At 54.9% G+C, this 26,144-nt stretch overlaps 1 protein-coding gene across 1 annotated transcript; it reads left to right on the top strand.

Annotated features, from left to right (window-relative positions):
• The first annotated feature begins 1,973 nt into the window (after nt 1-1,973).
• Nucleotides 1,974-24,898, top strand: CALB2 (calbindin 2). The gene is made up of 11 exons (XM_073659950.1): nt 1,974-2,176; nt 10,015-10,091; nt 10,531-10,620; nt 11,151-11,231; nt 15,069-15,125; nt 17,215-17,292; nt 22,563-22,618; nt 22,710-22,749; nt 23,012-23,065; nt 23,308-23,379; nt 23,896-24,898. Exons 1-11 carry the CDS (start codon nt 2,086-2,088, stop codon nt 24,016-24,018), a joined length of 819 nt encoding a protein of 272 aa, XP_073516051.1. The 5' UTR covers nt 1,974-2,085; the 3' UTR covers nt 24,019-24,898.
• The last annotated feature ends 1,246 nt before the right edge of the window (nt 24,899-26,144 follow it).

Genomic DNA, 26,144 nt, shown 5'->3' with positions numbered 1-26,144 from the left:
TCTTAAGATCCTTGATGGAGGAGCGGAGGTTCTTGGCTAAAATCTTCAGGTACGCCGTGCTATCCATCTTCCCATGGATGCGGACCAGATGGCCAGGCCCCTTGGCAGAGAAACAGCCCCACAGCATGATGCTGCCACCACCATGCTTGACTGTAGGGATGGTATTCTTGGGGTCGTATGCAGTGCCATCCAGTCTCCAAACGTCACGTGTGTGGTTGGCACCAAAGATCTCGATCTTGGTCTCACCAGACCATAGAACCTTGAACCAGTCTGTCTCAGAGTCCTCCAAGTGATCATGAGCAAACTGTAGACGAGCCTTGACATGACGCTTTGAAAGTAAAGGTACCTTACGGGCTCGTCTGGAACGGAGACCATTGCGGTGGAGTACGTTACTTATGGTATTGACTGAAACCAATGTCCCCACTGCCATGAGATCTTCCCGGAGCTTCTTCCTTGTTGTCCTTGGGTTAGCCTTGACTCTTCGGACAAGCCTGGCCTTGGCACGGGAGGACACTTTCAAAGGCTGTCCTGGCCGTGGAAGGCTAACAGTAGTTCCATAAGCCTTCCACTTACGGATGATGCTCCCAACAGTGGAGACAGGTAGGCCCAACTCCTTGGAAAGGGTTTTGTACCCCTTGCCAGCCTTGTGACCCTCCACGATCTTGTCTCTGATGGCCTTGGAATGCTCCTTTGTCTTTCCCATGTTGACCATGTCTGAATGCTGTTCACAAGTTTGGGGAGGGTCTTAAATAGTCAGAAAAGGCTGGCAAAAGAGATCTTTAATCCACACATGTGAAGCTCATTATTCTTGGTGCCTGAACTACTTCTTAATACTTTAGGGGGACCAAACAGAATTCTTGTGGTTTGAGGGGTTGAATAATAAATGACACTGAATTAACTTTTAACGTTTAAAAAAAAAACAAACAAAAAAAAAAAACACAAAAACAAAATTTGCTGCAGTGCATTTCCCACTTCCAGGCTGATCTACAGTACAAATGTCACAATGCCAAGATAATTCCGCATGTGTCAACCAGCTAAATCTGCAGGGGGTTGAATACTACTTGTAGGCACTGTATAGAGTGACCGTAAAAGAATGGTTAAAAATAAAAAATAAATCTATACTTACCTTCTGATGGCCCCCGCAGTCTTGCTTCGCTCCATCCTGGCTGCGGCAGATCACGGTACACTGAAGGACGACCTGTCGTCACATGACTATGACGTCAGCGCAGGTCCTTCAGTCCACCGCGATCTGCCGGCAAGGTAAGACAAGCACACCGGGGGCCATCAGAAGGTAAGTATAATATATATATATATTTTTTTACAGGTTCTATGGTAGGGGGGGTGGTCTGGATGAGAGTCTCCTGTCCTCCACACCCAGGTACCATCCGCACATTGGAACGCATGCTATCCGCATGTACAGATCCAGTGATGCGTAATCCATGCGATTCAATGCAAGTCAATGGCGGTGAAAACGCAGCGCTTCTGCAAAATAATTGGTAGTGCTGCGTTTTTTTCCGCAATGATAATCCGCAGCGGAAATTTCCGCCTCATGTGCACAGGACAGCGGATTATCATTGGGGGACATGGCAGACCTTCTACCAAGCGGTTTTTAAGCATTTCTGCAGCGTTTAGCCACTGCAGAAACGCTCAAACAACGCATTGTGGGCACACAGCCTAAAAGGTAGAATAGAAACAAGTCACCAATTCTGCATTTATCACCCACTCCTGAGAAATATACTGGCCAAACACTGACCGAATACTGATAGTGGGGATGTGGCCTTACTGACATACTTATTATCAATGTGCGTCTATGAAATGGTGCAATCGTGTGACCCGGTGGCCCTGGAGAGATGACATGTCTGTGGTGGGATCAGATAAGATGTCTTCTGAAGCCCCCATGAGTGAGCAGCGGCTGCAGAGCTCCTGTGTCAGTGTCTCTGTGCTGCCCTCTGCGGGAGGCAGGGGGCACTGCAGCCGGGAGATGTGTCTATATAAGAGGAGCGCAGTGTGGCTCTGGGATTACTGGAGAAGGCATCGTCTCTCCGACACTCTCCGCTCCGACACTCGCCGCTCTCACCGGGGATCATGGCTCACAAGCAGCAGCCTCTGTACCTGCACCTGGCCGAGCTCACCGCCTCCCAGTTCCTGGATATATGGAAGCACTATGACTCTGATGGTAAGAGCCACTAACACCCCAAACTTTACTCCCTCCACACCTGTCTGCTGGAAAAGAGGGCTCAGAAGTCCTGTCACCTGAGCTGCTCCCTTCTCCCCTCACCCATTTCCCTTATTCCCTATTTCCTGCCCACTGCACCCCTCTAGCTAGGAAGGAAAGAAAGATACCGGGGGTCTCTGCACATTGGCCCCTGCTCCTCTAACCGCAGATAGCAGAGGAGCCAGACCACTGATACCAGAGACCCTCAGGAGACTGGACCATGCCAGACCACTGATATTAGGGACCCTCAGGAGACTGGACCATGCCAGACCACTGATATTAGGGACCCTCAGGAGACTGGACCATGCCAGACCACTGATACCAGGGACCCTCAGGAGACTGGACCATGCCAGACCACTGATACCAGGGACCCTCAGGAGACTGGACCATGCCAGACCACTGATACCAGGGACCCTCAGGAGACTGGACCATGCCAGACCACTGATACCAGGGACCCTCAGGAGACTGGACCATGCCAGACCACTGATACCAGGGATCCTCGGGAGATTGGACCATGCCAGACCACTGATACCAGGGACCCTCAGGAGACTGGACCATGCCAGACCACTGATACCAGGGACCCTCAGGAGACTGGACCATGCCAGACCACTGATACCAGGGACCCTCAGGAGACTGGACCATGCCAGACCACTGATACCAGGGACCCTCAGGAGACTGGACCATGCCAGACCACTGATACCAGGGATCCTCGGGAGATTGGACCATGCCAGACCACTGATACCAGGGACCCTCAGGAGACTGGACCATGCCAGACCACTGATACCAGAGACCCTCAGGAGACTGGACCATGCCAGACCACTGATACCAGGGACCCTCAGGAGACTGGACCATGCCAGACCACTGATACCAGGGATCCTCGGGAGATTGGACCATGCCAGACCACTGATACCAGGGACCCTCAGGAGACTGGACCATGCCAGACCACTGATACCAGGGATCCTCAGGAGACTGGACCATGCCAGACCACTGATACCAGAGACCCTCAGGAGACTGGACCATGCCAGACCACTGATACCAGGGACCCTCAGGAGACTGGACCATGCCAGACCACTGATACCAGGGACCCTCAGGAGACTGGACCATGCCAGACCACTGATACCAGGGACCATCAGGAGACTGGACCATGCCAGACCACTGATACCAGAGACCCTCAGGAGACTGGACCATGCCAGACCACTGATACCAGGGACCCTCAGGAGACTGGACCATGCCAGACCACTGATACCAGGGATCCTCAGGAGACTGGACCATGCCAGACCACTGATACCAGGGATCCTTGGGAGATTGGACCATGCCAGACCACTGATACCAGGGACCCTCAGGAGACTGGACCATGCCAGACCACTGATACCAGGGATCGTCAGGAGACTGGACCATGCCAGACCACTGATACCAGGGATCCTCGGGAGATTGGACCATGCCAGACCACTGATACCAGGGACCCTCAGGAGACTGGACCATGCCAGACCACTGATACCAGGGATCCTCGGGAGATTGGACCATGCCAGACCACTGATACCAGGGATCCTCAGGAGACTGGACCATGCCAGACCACTGATACCAGGGATCCTCAGGAGACTGGACCATGCCAGACCACTGATACCAGGGATCCTCAGGAGATTGGACCATGCCAGACCACTGATACCAGGGATCCTCAGGAGACTGGACCATGCCAGACCACTGATACCAGGGATCCTCAGGAGACTGGACCATGCCAGACCACTGATACCAGGGATCCTCAGGAGATTGGACCATGCCAGACCACTGATACCAGGGACCCTCAGGAGACTGGACCATGCCAGACCACTGATACCAGGGACCCTCAGGAGACTGGACCATGCCAGACCACTGATACCAGGGATCCTCAGGAGACTGGAGCGTGCATCCCGGACCACCGGTACCAAGGGTCCTCTGGACACTGAAACATTCCACCCAGACAATCCATACCAGGGGTCCTGCTCCATGCGGCACTGATACTATGGGGCCTCTTTTTATTGAACTATGCCATCCAAATACCAGGGCTCCTCCCAATGTTGGACCATACCACCTGACCCACCAATACCAGGTTGTCTCCAGATAATGGATTTTGCCATCTGGGCCACTGATACCACAGGTTGAACAGCCTCTCAACAATTCGACCCAAACCACCAATACTAGAGGTCCTCTGAACCATGCCACCTGGACTTCCAATACATTGTTCCTCTCGATATTGCACTGTAACAAGCAGACTACTGATACCAGGAGTCCCCTGGGCTGTGCCACCCAGACTACTGATACCAGAAGTCCTCTGGACTGTGCCACCTGGACCACTGATACCAGGAGTCCTCTGGACTGTGCCACCTGGACCACTGATACCAGGAGTCCTCTGGACTGTGCCACCTGGACCACTGATACCAGGAGTCCTCTGGACTGTGCCACCATACCACTGATGCCAGGAGTCCTCCGGACACTGGACCATGGCACCTAGACGACTAACAATTAGGTTCCTCTCAACATTGTACCGTGCCACCCGGACCACTGATACCAGGAGTCTTCTGGACTGTGCCACCCGGACCACTGATACCAGGAGTCCTCTGGACTGTGCCACCCAGACCAATGATACCAGGAGTCCTCTGGACTGTGCCACTCGGACCACTGATACCAGGAGTCCTCTGGACTGTGCCACCTGGACCACTGATACCAGGAGTCCTCTGGACTGTGCCACCTGGACCACTGATACCAGGAGTCCTCTGGACTGTGCCACCTGGACCACTGATACCAGGAGTCCTCTGGACTGTGCCACCCGGACCACTGATACCTGGAGTCCTCTGGACTGTGCCACCCGGACCACTGATACCAGGAGTCCTCTGGACTGTGCCACCTGGACCACTGATACCAGGAGTCCTCTGGACTGTGCCACCTGAACCACTGATACCAGGAGTCCTCTGGACTGTGCCACCATACCACTGATGCCAGGAGTCCTCCGGACACTGGACCATGGCACCTAGACGACTAACAATTAGGTTCCTCTCAACATTGTACCGTGCCACCCGGACCACTGATACCAGGAGTCTTCTGGACTGTGCCACCCGGACCACTGATACCAGGAGTCCTCTGGACTGTGCCACCCGGACCAATGATACCAGGAGTCCTCTGGACTGTGCCACTCGGACCACTGATACCAGGAGTCCTCTGGACTGTGCCACCTGGACCACTGATACCAGGAGTCCTCTGGACTGTGCCACCTGGACCACTGATACCAGGAGTCCTCTGGACTGTGCCACCTGGACCACTGATACCAGGAGTCCTCTGGACTGTGCCACCCGGACCACTGATACCTGGAGTCCTCTGGACTGTGCCACCCGGACCACTGATACCAGGAGTCCTCTGGACTGTGCCACCTGGACCACTGATACCAGGAGTCCTCTGGACTGTGCCACCTGGACCACTGATACCAGGAGTCTTCTGGACTGTGCCACCTGGACCACTGATGCCAGGAGTCCTCTGGACTGTGCCACCCGGACCACTGATACCAGGAGTTCTCTGGACTGCGCCACCTGGACCACTGATACCAGAAGTCCTCTGGACTGTGCCACCAGACCACTGATACCAGGAGTCCTCCGGACACTGGACCATGGCACCTAAACGACTAACAATTAGGTTCATCTCAACATTGTACCGTGCCATCCAGACCACTGATACCAGGAGTCCTCTGGACTGTGCCACCCGGACCACTGATACCAGGAGTCCTCTGGACTGTGCCACCCGGACCACTGATACCAGGAGTTCTCCGGACACTGGACCATGGCAACTGGACGACTGATAATTAGGTTCCTCTCAACATTTCACTGTGCTATCCAGACCACTGATACCAGGAGTCCTCTGGACTGTGCCATCCGGACCACTGAAACCAGGAGTCCTCCTGACACTGTACTTTGCCACCTGGACGACTGATTATTGGGTTCCTCTCAACATTGCACTGTGTCCTCCAGACCACTGATACCAGGAGTCCTCTGGACTGTGCCACCTGGACCACTGATACCAGGAGACCTCTGGACTGTGCCACCTGGACCACTGTTACCAGGAGTCCTCTGGACTGTGCCACCCGGACCACTGATACCAGGAGTCCTCTGGACTGTGCCACCCGGACCACTGATACCAGGAGTCCTCTGGACTGTGCCACCCGGACCACTGATACCAGGAGTCCTCTGGACTGTGCCATCCGGACCACTGATACCAGGAGTCCTCTGGACTGTGCCACCCGGACCACTGATACCAGGAGTCCTCTGGACTGTGCCACCCGGACCACTGATACCAGGAGTCCTCTGGACTGTGCCACCCGGACCACTGATACCAGGAGTCCTCTGGACTGTGCCACCCGGACCACTGATACCAGGAGTCCTCTGGACTGTGCCACCCGGACCACTGATACCAGGAGTCCTCTTGACTGTGCCACCCGGACCACTGATAGCAGGAGTCCTCTGGACACTGGCCTGGACCACCAGCTGTCCCCTACTTCTCTCCCTCGGACATTATATTGTGCGTCTCTCCTCTATGAGGGGATATGTGGAGGATGCAGGAACTAGCCATACAATATCAGAGTAAAAGATGGCTGGCAGGATAATGGGTGTGATGAGCCTGTGTTCAGAGAGATGACAGTGCAAAGATATAATAGAGGGACCAGTGAGCTGAGGTTCTGTCCCCAGGGGGCGCTTTTCTCTTGCCCTTTATCACATCTGATCCCTCCCTATAGATTCTCCCCTCATTAGCAAGCCCCCTCATTCCCGATCTCCTCATTCCCATCTCCCTGATTCTCGCTCTCCTCGTTACCTCTCACCTTGTTACGTCTTCCCTCGATCCCGCTCCCCTCTTTACGTCTCCCCTCGATCCCGCTCCTCTTGTTACCTCTCTCCTCGTTATCTCTCCCCTCGATCACGCTCCCTTTGATCCCCTCTCCCCTCATTCCCGCTCCCATTGATCCCACTACCACTCATTCCCACTCCCCTCAATCACCTTTCCCCTCGTTCCTGCTCCCATCGATCCCGCTCACCTGAATCCCATTTTCCTCGATCCCACTCCCCTCAATCTAGCTCCCCTTGTTCCTGCTACCCCTCATTTCTGCTCCCCTAGTTCCCGCTCCACTCATTCCCGCTACCCCTCGTTCCTGCTACTTCTTTTTCCCGCTCCCACTGTTCAAGCTCCACTCATGCGCATTCCCCTCTTTCCCTCTCCCCTCTCACTCTCACCTCGATCCCACTTCCCTTGATCCTTCTCCCCTCGTTCCTGCTCACCTCGATCCCACTCCCTTCAATCTAGCTCCCTTCTTTCCCGGACCCCTAGTTCTCGCTACCCCTCGTTCCCCCTCCCCTAGATTTAGCTCCCCTTGTTCCTGCTCCCTCATTCGCACTCCCGTCGTGCGCGTTCCTCTCGTTCCCGCTACTCCTCGTTCCTGCTCCCATTGTTCCGGAAACCCACCATTCACTCTACTCCTCATTCTCGCTCCTTTCGTTCCCGCTCCCCTCGTTCCTGCTACCCCTCGTTCCCGCTACTCCTCGATCCCATTAAATCTCATTCCCGCTCCCATCGTTCCAGCAACCCCTCGTTCTTGCTCCTCTCGTTCCCGCTCACCTTGATCCAGCTACCCTCGTTCCCACTACCCCTTGTTCCTGCTACTTCTTATTCCCGCTCCCCTTGTTCCTGCTCCCCTAATTCGCACTTCCCTCTCATTCCTACTACTCCTCATTCTCGCTCCTCTCGTTCCCCCTCCCCTAGATTTAGCTCTCCTCAATCCTGCTACCCCTCATTTCCACACCCCTCGTTCCCTCTCCCCTGGTTTCCTCTCCACTCATTCCCACTACTTCTTATTCCGGCTCCCCTTGTTCTCGCTCCCCTCGTGCGCTTTCCCCTCGTTCCCGCTACTCCTCGAACCCGCTACCTCTCGTTACTGCTCCCATCATTCCGGCAACCCCTCGTTCCCGCTACTCCTCATTCTCGCTCCCCTCGTTCCCGCTACTCCTCATTCTCGCTACCCCCATTTCTGCTCCCCTCGTTCGCACTCTCCCTGGTGTTTGTTTACGAAGTCACTGATTAGTGAAAAGACTGTGGGGACAGAGGAGGCACCTGAGGCCAGAAGGGTCCCGTGGGAGGGGACATCGAAAACAGGAGCGCAGCTGTGGCTCAACTCATGCCTGCAGGGTGCCAAGGAATATCACCCCTTATCCTGCCCCGGTGTGTACCTGAGATGTGACCCTTTACTACCCCGTATCCTGCCCCGGTGTGTACCTGAGATTTGACCCTTTACTACCCCGTATCCTGCCCCGGTGTGTACCTGAGATGTGACCCGTTACTACCCCGTATCCTGCCCCGGTGTGCACCTGAGATTGACCAGTTACCCCGTATCCTGCCCCGGTGTGTACCCGAGATGTGACCAGTTACCCCGTATCCTGCCCCGGTGTGTACCTGAGATGTGACCCGTTACTACCCCGTATCCTGCCCCGGTGTGCACCTGAGATGTGACCCGTTACTACCCCGTATCCTGCCCCGGTGTGTACCCGAGATGTGACCATTTACCCCGTATCCTGCCCCGGTGTGTACCCGAGATGTGACCAGTTACCCCGTATCCTGCCCCGGTGTGTACCTGAGATGTGACCCGTTACTACCCCGTATCCTGCCCCGGTGTGCACCTGAGATGTGACCCGTTACTACCCCGTATCCTGCCCCGGTGTGTACCCGAGATGTGACCAGTTACCCCGTATCCTACCCCGGTGTGTACCTGAGATGTGACCCGTTACTACCCCGTATCCTACCCCGGTGTGTACCTGAGATGTGACCCGTTACTACCCCGTATCCTGCCCCGGTGTGTACCTGAGATGTGACCCGTTACTACCCCGTATCCTGCCCCGGTGTGCACCTGAGATGTGACCCGTTACTACCCCGTATCCTGCCCCGGTGTGTACCTGAGATGTGACCAGTTACCCCGTATCCTGCCCCGGTGTGTACCCAAGATGTGACCAGTTACCCCGTATCCTGCCCCGGTGTGTACCTGAGATGTGACCCGTTACTACCCCGTATCCTGCCCCGGTGTGCACCCGAGATGTGACCAGTTACCCCGTATCCTGCCCCGGTGTGCACCCGAGATGTGACCCGTTACTACCCCGTATCCTGCCCCGGTGTGTACCTGAGATGTGACCCGTTACTACCCCGTATCCTGCCCCAGTGTGCACCTGAGATTGACCAGTTACCCCGTATCCTGCCCGGTGTGTACCCGAGATGTGACCAGTTACCCCGAATCCTGCCCCGGTGTGTACCTGAGATGTGACCCGTTACCCCGTATCCTGCCCCGGTGTGTATCTTAGATGTGACCAGTTACCCCGTATCCTGCCCCGGTGTGTATCTTAGATGTGACCAGTTACCCCGTATCCTGCCCCGGTGTGTATCTTAGATGTGACCAGTTACCCCGAATCCTGCCCCGGTGTGTACCTGAGATGTGACCAGTTACCCCGTATCCTGCCCCGGTGTGCACCTGAGATGTGACCAGTTACCCCGTATCCTGCCCCGGTGTGCACCTGAGATGTGACCCGTTACCCTGTATCCTGCCCTGATGTGTACATACCCCTGTATATCTCCTGTACGCCCCTGTATATCTCCTGTATACCCCTGTATATCTCTGTACACCCCTGTATACCCCTGGATGCAGCGGAGTTGTAGAGTTCAGTCCGGTGACGCAGCAGAGGCTTCCTGGGCCTGAAGCGCAGATGGAGCAGACCTAGTGGTGACATTGTGATTTCTCCTCTCTACAGGTAATGGCTACATTGAAGGCAAGGAATTGGAAAACTTCTTCCAGGAGCTGGAAACTGCGAGAAGAGGAGCTGGAGTGGTAAGAACGCACGACCCGGGGAGGAGGCTGCCCCCTGCTGGGGATCTGGTGGTGGAGGCTGCCCCCTGCTGGGGATCTGGTGGTGGAGGCTGCCCCCTGCTGGGGATCTGGTGGTGGAGGCTGTCCCCTGCTGGGGATCAGGTGGTGGAGGCTGCCCCCTGCTGGGGATCAGGTGGTGGAGGCTGCCCCCTGCTGGGGATCTGGTGGTGGAGGCTGCCCCCTGCTGGGGATCTGGTGGTGGAGGCTGCCCCCTGCTGGGGATCTGGTGGTGGAGGCTGCCCCCTGCTGGGGATCTGGTGGTGGAGGCTGCCCCCTGCTGGGGATCTGGTGGTGGAGGCTGCCCCCTGCTGGGGATCTGGTGGTGGAGGCTGCCCCCTGCTGGGGATCAGGTGGGGGAGGCTGCCCCCTGTTGGGGATCTGACATCCTGCTCTGTGATAGGAGGGATCCAGCATCAACATTGGGGAGAAGCTGAAGGAATTCATGCAGAAGTACGACAAGAACGCAGACGGCCGCATCGAGATGGCGGAGGTGAGTGCTTGTCTGGGGCTTCCTGCCCCCATGCTGCTCGTCCGGGGCTTCCTGCCCCCATGCTGCTCGTCCGGGGCTTCCTGCCCCCATGCTGCTCGTTCGGGGCCTCCTGCCCCCATGGTGCTCCCCCGGGCCCTCCTTCCCCCATGGTGCTCCCCCGGGCCCTCCTGCCCCCATGGTGCTCCCCCGGGCCCTCCTGCCCCCATGGTGCTCCTCCGGGCCCTCCTGCCCCCATGGTGCTCCTCCGGGGCCTCCTGCCCCCATGGTGCTCCTCCGGGGCCTCCTGCCCCCATGGTGCTCGTCCGGGGCCTCCTGCCCCCATGGTGCTCGTCCGGGGCCTCCTGCCCCCATGGTGCTCGTCCGGGGCCTCCTGCCCCCATGGTGCTCGTCCGGGGCCTCCTGCCCCCATGGTGCTCGTCCGGGGCCTCCTGCCCCCTCACCCGGCCCTGTAGCCTCAGAGGCTTGGATTTTGGAGATGTGTCACACAGCGCAGAGAATCCGTCACAGTGTGTCATTGTGTCTCCCCTCAGCTGGCTCAAATTCTCCCGACAGAAGAAAACTTCCTGCTCTGCTTCAGACAACACGCTGGCTCCAGCACTGAGTTCATGGAGGTATGTGAGGCACCACATTACACCCCACCAGTATACGCTCAGCTCTGCTGCACCACACTACACCCCACCTGTACGCACCCAGCTCTGCTGCACCACACTACACCCCACCTGTACGCACCCAGCTCTGCTGTACCACACTACACCCCACCTGTACGCGCTCAGCTCTGCCGCTCCACACTACACCCCACCTGTACGCGCTCAGCTCTGCCGCTCCACACTACACCCCACCTGTACACTCTCAGCTCTGCCGCACATCACTACACCCCACCTGTACACGCTCAGCTCTGCTTCACCACACTACACCCCACCTGTATACGCTCAGCTCTGCAGCACCACAGTACACCCCACCTGTACGCACCCAGCTCTGCTGCACCACACTACACCCCACCTGTACGCGCTCAGCTCTGCCGCTCCACACTACACCCCACCTGTACACTCTCAGCTCTGCCGCACATCACTACACCCCACCTGTACACGCTCAGCTCTGCCGCACCACACTACACCCCACCTGTACGTACCCAGCTCTGCTGCACCACACTACACACCACCTGTACGCGCTCAGCTCTGCCGCTCCACACTACACCCCACCTGTACGCGCTCAGCTCTGCCGCTCCACACTACACCCCACCTGTACACTCTCAGCTCTGCCGCACATCACTACACCCCACCTGTACACGCTCAGCTCTGCTTCACCACACTACACCCCACCTGTATACGCTCAGCTCTGCAGCACCACAGTACACCCCACCTGTACGCACCCAGCTCTGCCGCTCCACACTACACCCCACCTGTACGCGCTCAGCTCTGCCGCTCCACACTACACCCCACCTGTACACTCTCAGCTCTGCCGCACATCACTACACCCCACCTGTACACGCTCAGCTCTGCCGCACCACACTACACCCCACCTGTATACGCTCAGCTCTGCTGCACCACACTACACCCCACCTGTACACGCTCAGCTCTGCTGCACTACACTCCACCTGTACACGCTCAGCTCTGCCGCACTACACTCCACCTGTACACGCTCAGCTCTGCCGCACCACACTCCACCTGTACACACTCAGCTCTGCCGCACCACACTCCACCTGTACACGCTCAGCTCTGCCGCACCACACTCCACCTGTACACGCTCAGCTCTGCCGCACTACACTCCACCTGTACACGCTGAGCTCTGCCGCACTACGCTCCACCTGTACACGCTCAGCTCTGCCGCACTACGCTCCACCTGTACACGCTCAGCTCTGCCGCTCCACACTCCACCTGTACACGCTCAGCTCTGCCGCACCACACTCCACCTGTACACGCTCAGCTCTGCCGCACTACACTCCACCTGTACACGCTCAGCTCTGCCGCACTACGCTCCACCTGTACACGCTCAGCTCTGCCGCACTACGCTCCACCTGTACACGCTCAGCTCTGCCGCTCCACACTCCACCTGTACACGCTCAGCTCTGCCGCACTACACTCCACCTGTACACGCTCAGCTCTGCCGCTCCACACTCCACCTGTACACGCTCAGCTCTGCCGCACTACACTCCACCTGTACACGCTCAGCTCTGCCGCACCACACTCCACCTGTACACGCTCAGCTCTGCCGCACCACACTCCACCTGTACACGCTCAGCTCTGCCGCACTACACTCCACCTGTACACGCTCAGCTCTGCCGCACTACGCTCCACCTGTACACGCTCAGCCCTGCCGCACCACACTCCACCTGTACACGCTCAGCTCTGCCGCACCACACTCCACCTGTACACGCTCAGCTCTGCCGCACTACACTCCACCTGTACACGCTCAGCTCTGCCGCACTACGCTCCACCTGTACACGCTCAGCTCTGCCGCACTACGCTCCACCTGTACACGCTCAGCTCTGCCGCACTACGCTCCACCTGTACACGCTCAGCTCTGCCGCACTACGCTCCACCTGTACACGCTCAGCTCTGCCGCACTACGCTCCACCTGTACACGCTCAGCTCTGCCGCACTACGCTCCACCTGTACACGCTCAGCTCTGCCGCACTACGCTCCACCTGTACACGCTCAGCTCTGCCGCACTACGCTCCACCTGTACACGCTCAGCTCTGCCGCACTACGCTCCACCTGTACACGCTCAGCTCTGCCGCACTACGCTCCACCTGTACACGCTCAGCTCTGCCGCACTACGCTCCACCTGTACACGCTCAGCCCTGCCGCACCACACTCCACCTGTACACGCTCAGCCCTGCCGCACCACACTCCACCTGTACACGCTCAGCCCTGCCGCACCACACTCCACCTGTACACGCTCAGCCCTGCCGCACCACACTCCACCTGTACACGCTCAGCCCTGCCACACTACACTCCACCTGTACACGCTCAGCCCTGCCGCACCACACTCCACCTGTACACGCTCAGCCCTGCCGCACCACACTCCACCTGTACACGCTCAGCTCTGCCGCACCACACTCCACCTGTACACGCTCAGCCCTGCCGCACCACACTCCACCTGTACACGCTCAGCCCTGCCGCACCACACTCCACCTGTACACGCTCAGCTCTGCCGCACTACACTCCACCTGTACACGCTCAGCTCTGCCGCACTACACTCCACCTGTACACGCTCAGCTCTGCCGCACTACACTCCACCTGTACACGCTCAGCTCTGCCGCACTACACTCCACCTGTACACGCTCAGCTCTGCCGCACTACACTCCACCTGTACACGCTCAGCTCTGCCGCTCCACACTCCACCTGTACACGCTCAGCTCTGCCGCTCCACACTCCACCTGTACACGCTCAGCTCTGCCGCTCCACACTCCACCTGTACACGCTCAGCTCTGCCGCTCCACACTCCACCTGTACACGCTCAGCTCTGCCGCACCACACTCCACCTGTACACGCTCAGCTCTGCCGCACTACACTCCACCTGTACACGCTCAGCTCTGCCGCACTACACTCCACCTGTACACGCTCAGCCCTGCCGCACCACACTCCACCTGTACACGCTCAGCCCTGCCGCACCACACTCCACCTGTACACGCTCAGCCCTGCCGCACCACACTCCACCTGTACACGCTCAGCTCTGCCGCACTACACTCCACCTGTACACGCTCAGCTCTGCCGCACTACACTCCACCTGTACACGCTCAGCTCTGCCGCTCCACACTCCACCTGTACACGCTCAGCTCTGCCGCACTACACTCCACCTGTACCCGCTCAGCTCTGCCGCACTACACTCCACCTGTACACGCTCAGCTCTGCCGCACTACACTCCACCTGTACACGCTCAGCTCTGCCGTACTACACTCCACCTGTACACGCTCAGCTCTGCAGCTCCACACTACACCCCACCTGTACATGCTCAGCTCTGCCGCTCCACACTCCACCTGTACACGCTCAGCTCTGCCGCTCCACACTCCACCTGTACACGCTCAGCTCTGCCGCTCCACACTCCACCTGTACACGCTCAGCTCTGCCGCTCCACACTCCACCTGTACACGCTCAGCTCTGCCGCTCCACACTCCACCTGTACACGCTCAGCTATGCCGCTCCACACTCCACCTGTACACGCTCAGCTCTGCCGCTCCACACTCCACCTGTACACGCTCAGCTCTGCCGCTCCACACTCCACCTGTACACGCTCAGCTCTGCCGCTCCACACTCCACCTGTACACGCTCAGCTCTGCCGCTCCACACTCCACCTGTACACGCTCAGCTCTGCCGCTCCACACTCCACCTGTACACGCTCAGCTCTGCCGCTCCACACTCCACCTGTACACGCTCAGCTCTGCTATCTTTTTCTTGTTGCTTTCTGCCCATTTTTGTAGAAGAGTTGATTTAATTCTAATGTTTCAGGCCTGGAGGAAATACGACACTGACAGAAGCGGCTACATCGAGGCCAACGAACTGAAGGTGAGATTGTGTGGGGCCCCCGGGGGCCCAATACTGGTGGGTGTAGGACCAAGGACCAGGAAGAAGCTCTGATAACCTGTGCCGATCAGAGCATAGTAACGTGATATCTGCCCCGTGTCCCCCCGTGTGATATCTGCCCCTTGTCCCCCCGTGTGATATCTGCCCCTTGTCCCCCATGTGATATCTGCCCTGTGTCCCCCCGTTTTCATTTTTTTTTCCCCAATTCAAAGTTTTATTGATTTTAAGATTAAAGGAATGAACATAAAATAAGACGTCAGATACAGAATCTAAGAACAGAAATAAGGAAACGATCTGAACTGTGAGAGATAAATACAAGAGTGACACAAAGCAGGAGAAGTGGAAGAAGGACAGGGAAGAGTGCAGAGTACAGGGAAGAGTGCAGAGTACAGGGAAGAGTGCAGAGTACAGGGAAGAGTGCAGAGTACAGGGAAGAGTGCAGAGTACAGGGAAGAGTGCAGAGTACAGGGAAGAGTGCAGAGGACAAGGAAGAGTGCAGAGGACAAGGAAGAGTGCAGAGGACAAGGAAGAGTGCAGAGTACAGGGAAGAGTGCAGAGTACAGGGAAGAGTGCAGAGTACAGGGAAGAGTGCAGAGTACAGGGAAGAGTGCAGAGGACAAGGAAGAGTGCAGAGGACAAGGAAGAGTGCAGAGGACAAGGAAGAGTGCAGAGGACAAGGAAGAGTGCAGAGGACAAGGAAGAGTGCAGAGTACAGGGAAGAGTGCAGAGGACAGGGAAGAGTGCAGAGGACAAGGAAGAGTGCAGAGGACAAGGAAGAGTGCAGAGGACAAGGAAGAGTGCAGAGGACAAGGAAGAGTGCAGAGGACAGGGAAGGGTGCAGAGGACAGGGAAGGGTGCAGAGGACAGGGAAGGGTGCAGAGGACAAGGGAAGAGTGCAGAGGACAAGGGAAGAGTGCAGAGGACAAGGGAAGAGTGCAGAGGACAAGGCAAGAGTGTAGAGGAGAGGGAAGAGTGTAGTGCAGAGGACAAGGGAGGAGTGCAGAGGAGAGGGAAGAGTGCAGAGGAGAGGGAAGAGTGCAGAGGAGAGGGAAGAGTGCAGAGGAGAGGGAAGAGTGCAGAGGAGAGGGAAGAGTGCAGAGGAGAGGGAAGAGTGTAGTGCAGAGGACAAGGGAGGAGTGCAGAGGACAAGGGAGGAGTGCAGAGGAGAGGGAGGAGTGCAGAGGACAAGGGAAGAGTGCAGAGGACAAGGGAAGAGTGCAGAGGACAAGGGAAGAGTGCAGAGGAGAGGGGCCAGGCACCCTTTCAAAAGGGAACAGAGATCGCTCAGATTCCATGTGTCTATCAATTGAAGATAAGAAGTGCCGAAGTTGAGTATATTCATAGTTATGGCGAATCTTTTAGACACGATCCCCTAAAATAATAGTGAGCAGCACCAGTTCACCTCCTGGGGCCACCTGGACCACACGTAGAGGGCTCCTCTTTCAGCTCTTCAAGAAGAGGTTTGAGGAGGCTCCTGGCATGAACCCCGGGTATCAGTTATTGGCATCACTGGTCCACAGGGGTCAATCCGAATACCTTACACTTGTGTTTGTCTGATACTACAAGATACTGAAATGTTCTGAGCTCGGGAAGTCCAAGTCCAGGGCAAGGTTGAGAGCGATCCGGAGCCAATATCCTGTGCGGTGAGAACTCAGAGCTTTGATTTGGAACAGTGTAATAAATCGAGAATCCTCGCATGAGCAGACAGTCGGCGACAGTCAGGTAGACCTATGCCCCCCAGTGTCTTGTTACTCCAGATCTTTGGATGGCCAGCCAACTAAACAAATCCACCAAATTTTTGTTGGATTTTGCTCCACAAAGAGGAGGGTTAATATATACCGGGCAGTAGATCTCATAGCGTGGGTAACACTGTTGGCGTATGGCCTCCATGAGAAGGTCATGATTAATAGATATAACAAGGGGGACGAGGCCAGTGCTGCCGATCCCGCTAATAATGGACCATGGGGCGGAGAGCACACCATTAATAACCTGGCTGAGGGGGACGGTGAAGGGCGAATGTGGATTCATTTCTTTTTGTCTTTTTTCATGTCCTTTGCTCTGACTCCTTTAGGGATTCCTGTCCGATCTGCTGAAGAAGGCAAATCGACCCTTCGATGAAAAGAAACTCCATGAGTACACCCAAACTATAGTGAGTACACCCCGACCATAGTGAGTACACCCCGACCATAGTGAGTACACCCAAACTATAGTGAGTACACCCCGACCATAGTGAGTACACCCCGACCATAGTGAGTACACCCAAACTATTGTGAGTACTCCCCGACCATAGTGAGTACACCCAAACTATAGTGAGCACACCCCGACCATAGTAGGTACACCTAAACTATTGTGAGTACACCCCGACCATAGTGAGTACACCCAAACCATAGTGAGTACACCCAAACCATAGTGAGTACACCCCGACCATAGTGAGTACACCCCGACCATAGTGAGTACACCCCGACCATAGTGAGTACACCCAAACTATAGTGAGTACACCCCGACCATAGTGAGTACACCCAAACTATAGAGAGTACACCCCGACCATAGTAGGTACACCCAAACTATTGTGAGTACACCCCGACCATAGTGAGTACACCCAAACTATTGTGAGTACTCCCCGACCATAGTGAGTACACCCAAACTATAGTGAGCACACCCCGACCATAGTAGGTACACCTAAACTATTGTGAGTACACCCCGACCATAGTGAGTACACCCCGACCATAGTGAGTACACCCAAACCATAGTGAGTACACCCCGACCATAGTGAGTACACCCTGACCATAGTGAGTACACCCAAACTATAGTGAGTACACCCAAACTATAGTGAGTACACCCAAACTATAGTGAGTACACCCCGACCATAGTGAGTACACCCAAACTATAGAGAGTACACCCCGACCATAGTAGGTACACCCAAACTATTGTGAGTACACCCCGACCATAGTGAGTACACCCAAACTATAGTGAGTACACCCCGACCATAGTGAGTACACCCAAACTATAGAGAGTACACCCCGACCATAGTAGGTACACCCAAACTATAGAGAGTACACCCCGACCATAGTGAGTACACCCAAACTATAGACAGTACACCCCGACCATAGTGAGTACACCCAAACTATAGTGAGTACACCTAAACTATAGTGAGTACACCCCGACCATAGTGAGTACACCCTGACCATAGTGAGTACACCCAAACTATAGTGAGTACACCCCGACCATAGTGAGTACACCCAGACTATAGTGAGTACACCCCGACCATAGTGAGTACACCCAAACTATAGAGAGTACACCCCGACCATAGTAGGTACACCCAAACTATAGAGAGTACACCCCGACCATAGTGAGTACACCCAAACTATAGACAGTACACCCCGACCATAGTGAGTACACCCAAACTATAGTGAGTACACCCCGACCATAGTAGGTACACCTAAACTATAGTGAGTACACCCCGACCATAGTGAGTACACCCAAACTATAGTGAGTACACCCCGACCATAGTGAGTACACCCAAACTATAGTGAGTAGACCCTGACCATAGTGAGTAGACCCTGACCATAGTGAGTACACCCCGACCATAGTGAGTACACCCCGACCATAGTGAGTACACCCAAACTATAGTGAGTACACCCAAACTATAGTGAGTACACCCCGACCATAGTGAGTACACCCAAACTATAGTGAGTATACCCCGACCATAGTGAGTACACCCCGACCATAGTGAGTACACCCAAACTATAGTGAGTACACCCCGACCATAGTAGGTACACCTAAACTATAGTGAGTACACCCTGACCATAGTGAGTACACCCAAACTATAGTGAGTACACCCCGACCATAGTGAGTACACCCAAACTATAGTGAGTATACCCCGACCATAGTGAGTACACCCTGACCATAGTGAGTACACCCAAACTATAGTGAGTACACCCAAACTATAGTGAGTACACCCAAACTATAGTGAGTACACCCCGACCATAGTGAGTACACCCAAACTATAGAGAGTACACCCCGACCATAGTAGGTACACCCAAACTATTGTGAGTACACCCCGACCATAGTGAGTACACCCAAACTATAGTGAGTACACCCCGACCATAGTGAGTACACCCAAACTATAGAGAGTACACCCCGACCATAGTAGGTACACCCAAACTATAGAGAGTACACCCCGACCATAGTGAGTACACCCAAACTATAGACAGTACACCCCGACCATAGTGAGTACACCCAAACTATAGTGAGTACACCTAAACTATAGTGAGTACACCCCGACCATAGTGAGTACACCCCGACCATAGTGAGTACACCCTGACCATAGTGAGTACACCCAAACTATAGTGAGTACACCCCGACCATAGTGAGTACACCCAGACTATAGTGAGTACACCCCGACCATAGTGAGTACACCCAAACTATAGAGAGTACACCCCGACCATAGTAGGTACACCCAAACTATAGAGAGTACACCCCGACCATAGTGAGTACACCCAAACTATAGACAGTACACCCCGACCATAGTGAGTACACCCAAACTATAGTGAGTACACCCCGACCATAGTAGGTACACCTAAACTATAGTGAGTACACCCCGACCATAGTGAGTACACCCAAACTATAGTGAGTACACCCCGACCATAGTGAGTACACCCAAACTATAGTGAGTAGACCCTGACCATAGTGAGTAGACCCTGACCATAGTGAGTACACCCCGACCATAGTGAGTACACCCCGACCATAGTGAGTACACCCAAACTATAGTGAGTACACCCAAACTATAGTGAGTACACCCCGACCATAGTGAGTACACCCAAACTATAGTGAGTATACCCCGACCATAGTGAGTACACCCCGACCATAGTGAGTACACCCAAACTATAGTGAGTACACCCCGACCATAGTAGGTACACCTAAACTATAGTGAGTACACCCTGACCATAGTGAGTACACCCAAACTATAGTGAGTACACCCCGACCATAGTGAGTACACCCAAACTATAGTGAGTATACCCCGACCATAGTGAGTACACCCTGACCATAGTGAGTACACCCAAATTATAGACAGTATACCCTGACCATAGTGAGTACACCCCGACCATAGTAGGTACACCCAAACTATAGTGAGTACACCCCGACTATAGTGAGTACACCCAAACTATAGAGAGTACACCCCGACCATAGTGAGTACACCCAACCTATAGACAGTACACCCCGACCATAGTGAGTACACCCCGACCATAGTAGGTACACCTAAACTATAGAGAGTACACCCCGACCATAGGTAGTACACGCAAACTATAGTGAGTACACCTGACCATAGTGAGTACACCCAAACTATAGAGTATACCCAAACTATAGAGTACACCTAAACTATAGTGAATACACCCGACCATAGTGAGCACACCCAAACTATAGAGAGTACACCTAAACTATAGTGAATACACCCGACCATAGTGAGCACACCCAAACTATAGAGAGTATACCCAAACTATAGAGTACACCTAAACTATAGTGAATACACCCAAACTATAGTAAGGATACCAAAACTATAGTGAGTACACCCTGACCATAGTGAGTACACCCCGACCATAGTGAGTACACCCAAACTATAGTGAGTACACCCCGACCATAGTGAGTACACCCAAACTATAGTGAGTATACCCCGACCATAGTGAGTACACCCTGACCATAGTGAGTACACCCAAATTATAGACAGTACACCCTGACCATAGTGAGTACACCCCGACCATAGTAGGTACACCCAAACTATAGTGAGTACACCCAAACTATAGTGAGTACACCCCGACTATAGTGAGTACACCCAAACTATAGAGAGTACACCCCGACCATAGTGAGTACACCCAACCTATAGACAGTACACCCCGACCATAGTGAGTACACCCCGACCATAGTAGGTACACCTAAACTATAGAGAGTACACCCCGACCATAGGTAGTACACCCAAACTATAGTGAGTACACCTGACCATAGTGAGTACACCCAAACTATAGAGTATACCCAAACTATAGAGTACACCTAAACTATAGTGAATACACCCGACCATAGTGAGCACACCCAAACTATAGAGAGTACACCTAAACTATAGTGAATACACCCGACCATAGTGAGCACACCCAAACTATAGAGAGTATACCCAAACTATAGAGTACACCTAAACTATAGTGAATACACCCGACCATAGTGAGCACACCCAAACTATAGAGAGTACACCTAAACTATAGTGAATACACCCGACCATAGTGAGCACACCCAAACTATAGAGAGTATACCCAAACTATAGTGAATACACCCGACCATAGTGAGCACACCCAAACTATAGAGAGTACACCTAAACTATAGTGAATACACCCGACCATAGTGAGCACACCCAAACTATAGAGAGTACACCTAAACTATAGTGAATACACCCGACCATAGTGAGCACACCCAAACTATAGAGAGTACACCTAAACTATAGAGTACACCTAAACTATAGTGAATACACCCGACCATAGTGAGCACACCCAAACTATAGAGAGTACACCTAAACTATAGTGAATACACCCGACCATAGTGAGCACACCCAAACTATAGAGAGTATACCCAAACTATAGTGAATACACCCGACCATAGTGAGCACACCCAAACTATAGAGAGTACACCTAAACTATAGTGAATACACCCGACCATAGTGAGCACACCCAAACTATAGAGAGTACACCTAAACTATAGTGAATACACCCGACCATAGTGAGCACACCCAAACTATAGAGAGTACACCTAAACTATAGTGAATACACCCGACCATAGTGAGCACACCCAAACTATAGAGAGTACACCTAAACTATAGTGAATACACCCGACCATAGTGAGCACACCCAAACTATAGAGAGTACACCTAAACTATAGTGAATACACCCGACCATAGTGAGCACACCCAAACTATAGAGAGTATACCCAAACTATAGAGTACACCTAAACTATAGTGAATACACCCGACCATAGTGAGCACACCCAAACTATAGAGAGTACACCTAAACTATAGTGAATACACCCGACCATAGTGAGCACACCCAAACTATAGAGAGTATACCCAAACTATAGAGTACACCTAAACTATAGTGAATACACCCGACCATAGTGAGCACACCCAAACTATAGTAAGGATACCAAAACTATAGTGAGTACACCCTGACCATAGTGAGTACCTCCCCGACCATAGTGAGTACCTCCCCGACCATAGTGAGTACACCCCGACCATAGTGAGTACACCCTGACCATAGTGAGTACACCCCTATCATTGTGCAGCCCACAGTCTGGTGGACACGTCGTACACGTGCAGGTTGAGGATGGTCACCGGTGCTCGCACCTGGATCAGCGGAGCTCACGCTCTAATGTCGTGTTTTGCAGCTCCGCATGTTTGATCTGAATGGGGACGGGAAGCTCTGTCTGTCGGAGATGTCCAGGTAACAGGAGGCGAGGGTCACACGCCGTTCTTGTGAGCGCCCCCTACAGATGAGGGTTGTTGTGCGCTGACTGTTTTCTCCTGTATTACAGGCTGCTTCCTGTCCAGGAAAATTTCCTACTCAAATTTCAGGTATGGAAGATCCCTCATGTCCCAGGGGTCACTGCTACAGGGTGCATTGCCCCTAATGCCCTGACAACCCCTGAGGGCAGTAGAGAGCGGAGGTGATGTCTGTGACCTGGAGCCTACAGCTCTCGATGTGTCTGGAGGCCTTACTGTTTGCAGGGTCAGCAGGGCCTGGACACTCTGACTCTTCCTGGGTGGGGTCTCCCCTAATTTTGGGGTGTCTGCTGGGAAGTCACATGCACTGAACCCCTATCCTGTCGTCTCTTAGGGAATGAAGCTGAGCGGCCAGGAATTCAACGCCATATTCAGCTTTTATGACAAGGTGAGGAATGGGCAGGGCCAGCAGGGCAAAGGGCCGTGGCCAGCAGCGCAAATGGGCGGGGCTAGCAGGGCAAGGGGCCGTGGCCAGCAGCGCAAATGGGCGGGGCTAGCAGGGCAAGGGGCCGTGGCCAGCAGCGCAAATAGGCGGGGCCAGCAGGACAAAAGGGTGGGGCCAGCAGCACAAAGGGGTGGGGCCAGCAGGGCAGGGGCCAAGAGACGACTGACCTCCGGCTCTTGTTGCAGGATGGGAACGGCTACATAGACGAGCAGGAGCTGGACGCGCTACTGAAGGATTTTTTTGAAAAGAATAAAAAGGTGAGTTACAGAGCGGAGAGAGGATGATGGGGGTGATGGGGATAAAAGGAGGAAGCTTTACCCCCAATAGGGAAGATGTGACGGTGGTTACCCCACAGGAGCCTAGAGGACCTGTGCTGTGATAATGAGGGTCGCCGTGCTGTGATGATGAGGGTCGCCGTGCTGTGATGATGAGGGTCGCCGTGCTGTGATGATGAGGGTCGCCGTGCTGTGATGATGAGGGTCGCCGTGCTGTGATGATGAGGGTCGCCGAGCTGTGATGATGAGGGTCGCCGAGCTGTGATGATGAGGGTCGCCGTGCTGTGATGATGAGGGTCGCCGTCCTGTGATGATGAGGGTCGCCGTCCTGTGATGATGAGGGTCGCCGTGCTGTGATGATGAGGGTCGCCGTGCTGTGATGATGAGGGTCGCCGTCCTGTGATGATGAGGGTCGCCGTCCTGTGATGATGAGGGTCGCCGTCCTGTGATGATGAGGGTCGCCGTGCTGTGATGATGAGGGTCGCCGTCTTCTTGCAGGAGATGAACATTCAGAGTCTGACCGGATATCGTCAGAGCATCATGTCGCTGTGTGACGCCGGCCGTCTGTACCGCAAGGAGCTGGAGATCGTGCTGTGCAATGAGTCGCCCTCCATGAAGTAACTGTGGGCCCCGCTGACCATCACCGCACGGCCCCCGCCCCCCACCAGAGAGACGGGGAGAGACTGCTGGGATGTGAGACACCGCGGCCCAGAGAGACGGACGAGTGAGACCCCCAGTCCTGACCCCCAGTCCTGACTCCTGGCACTGACCCCCAGTCCTGACTCCTGGCACTGACCCCCAGTCCTGACTCCTGGCACTGACCCCGAGTCCTGACTCCTGGCACTGACCCCGAGTCCTGACTCCTGGCACTGACCCCGAGTCCTGACTCCTGGCACTGACCCCGAGTCCTGACTCCTGGCACTGACCCCTGGCACTGACCCCCAGTCCTTACCCTGGCACTGACCCCGAGTCCTTACCCTGGCACTGACCCCCAGTCCTGACTCCTGGCACTAACCCCGAGTCTTGACCCCGGCACTGATCCCCAGTCCTTTCCCCAATCTCCAGTCCTGACCCCCGGCACTGACCTCCAGTCCTGACCCCCGGCACTGACCTCCAGTCCTGACCCCCGGCACTGACCTCCAGTCCTGACCCCCGGCACTGACCCCCAGTCCTGACCCCGGCACTGACCCCTAGTCCTGACCCCGGCACTAACCCCCAGTCCTGACCCCACCACTGACCCCGGCACTGATCCCCAGTCCTTACCCCGGCACTGACCCCCAGTCCTGACCCCGGCTCTTGCCCTTCCCACCGGCGCCCCCTGGTGTCCCCCCAGCAGATCCCCTGCTCTCCCCCGGCCGCTCTCACTCACATGCCCCCCACCCTGCGTCCAGCCGCGGCCCCCATGTTTTGGTTTTACGCAGATGGATCCGGGATTCTCATCTCTTTCTTGATTTTTGCTTCTTCTGTTTTACTAAAGAATAAAGAAAATGGCAAATTCTAAGTGCGGAGTCATCATTAATATGGGGGGCAGCGGACCACCATACACCGATACAGAGGGGGCCAGCGGACCACCACACAGAGGGGGCCGGCGGACCACCACACACCGATACAGAGGGGGCCGGCGGACCACCACAGACCGATACAGAGGGGGCCGGCGGACCACCACACACCGATACAGAGGGGGCCGGCGGACCACCACACACCGATACAGGGGGGGGCCAGCGGACCACCACACACCGATACAAAGGGGGCCGGCGGACCACCACACACCGATACAGAGGGGGCCGGCGGACCACCACACACCGATACAGAGGGGGCCGGCGGACCACCACACACCGATACAGAGGGGGCCGGCGGACCACCACACACCGATACAGAGGGGGCCGACGGACCACCACACACCGATACAGAGGGGGCCGGCGGACCACCACACACCGATACAGAGGGGGCCCGCGGACCACCACACACCGATACAGAGGGGGACCCACTACTAATGTCAGATCAGCAGGCGTAACATACTGACCGGCTGTTACATCATATCTTATCCTCCACTCACCTCCAGAGCTGCAGTCATTATTCTGCTGTTACATCATGTCTTATCCTCCAGTCACCTTCAGAGCTGCAGTCACTATTCTGCTGTTGCATTGTTTCTTATCCTCCAGTCACCTGCAGAGCTGCAGTTACTATTCTGCTGTTACATCATGTCTTATCATCCAGTCACCTCCAGAGCTGCACTCACTATTCTGCTGTTACATTGTGCCTTATCCTCCAGTCACCTCCAGAGCTGCAGTCACTATTCTGCTGTTACATCGAGTATTATCCTCCAGTCACCTCCAGAGCTGCAGTCACTATTCTGCTGTTACATTGTGTCTTATCCTCCAGTCACCTCCAGAGCTGCACTCACTATTCTGCTGTTACATCACGTCTTATCTTCCAGTCACCTCCAGACAAGCAGTCACTATTCTGCTGTTACATCGTGTCTTATCCTCCAGTCACCTCCAGAGCTGCGGTCACTATTCTGCTGTTACATCATGTCTTATCCTCCAGAGCTGCAGTCACTATTCTGCTGTTACATTGTGTCTTTTCCTCCAGTCACCTCCAGAGCTGCAGTCACTATTCTGCTGTTACATTGTGTCTTATCCTCCAGTCACCTCCAGAGCTGCAGTCACTATTCTGCTGTTACATTGTGTCTTATCCTCCAGTCACCTCCAGAGCTGCAGTCACTATTCTACTGTTACATTGTGTCT

The sequence above is a fragment of the Phyllobates terribilis genome, unplaced genomic scaffold (genome assembly GCF_046119375.1).
Source record: "Phyllobates terribilis strain yellow unplaced genomic scaffold, ASM4611937v1 Scaffold_14__1_contigs__length_39327217, whole genome shotgun sequence".
In the NCBI taxonomy this organism is placed as follows: Eukaryota; Metazoa; Chordata; class Amphibia; order Anura; family Dendrobatidae; genus Phyllobates; species Phyllobates terribilis.
This window is presented reverse-complemented; position numbering and strand designations above follow the sequence as displayed.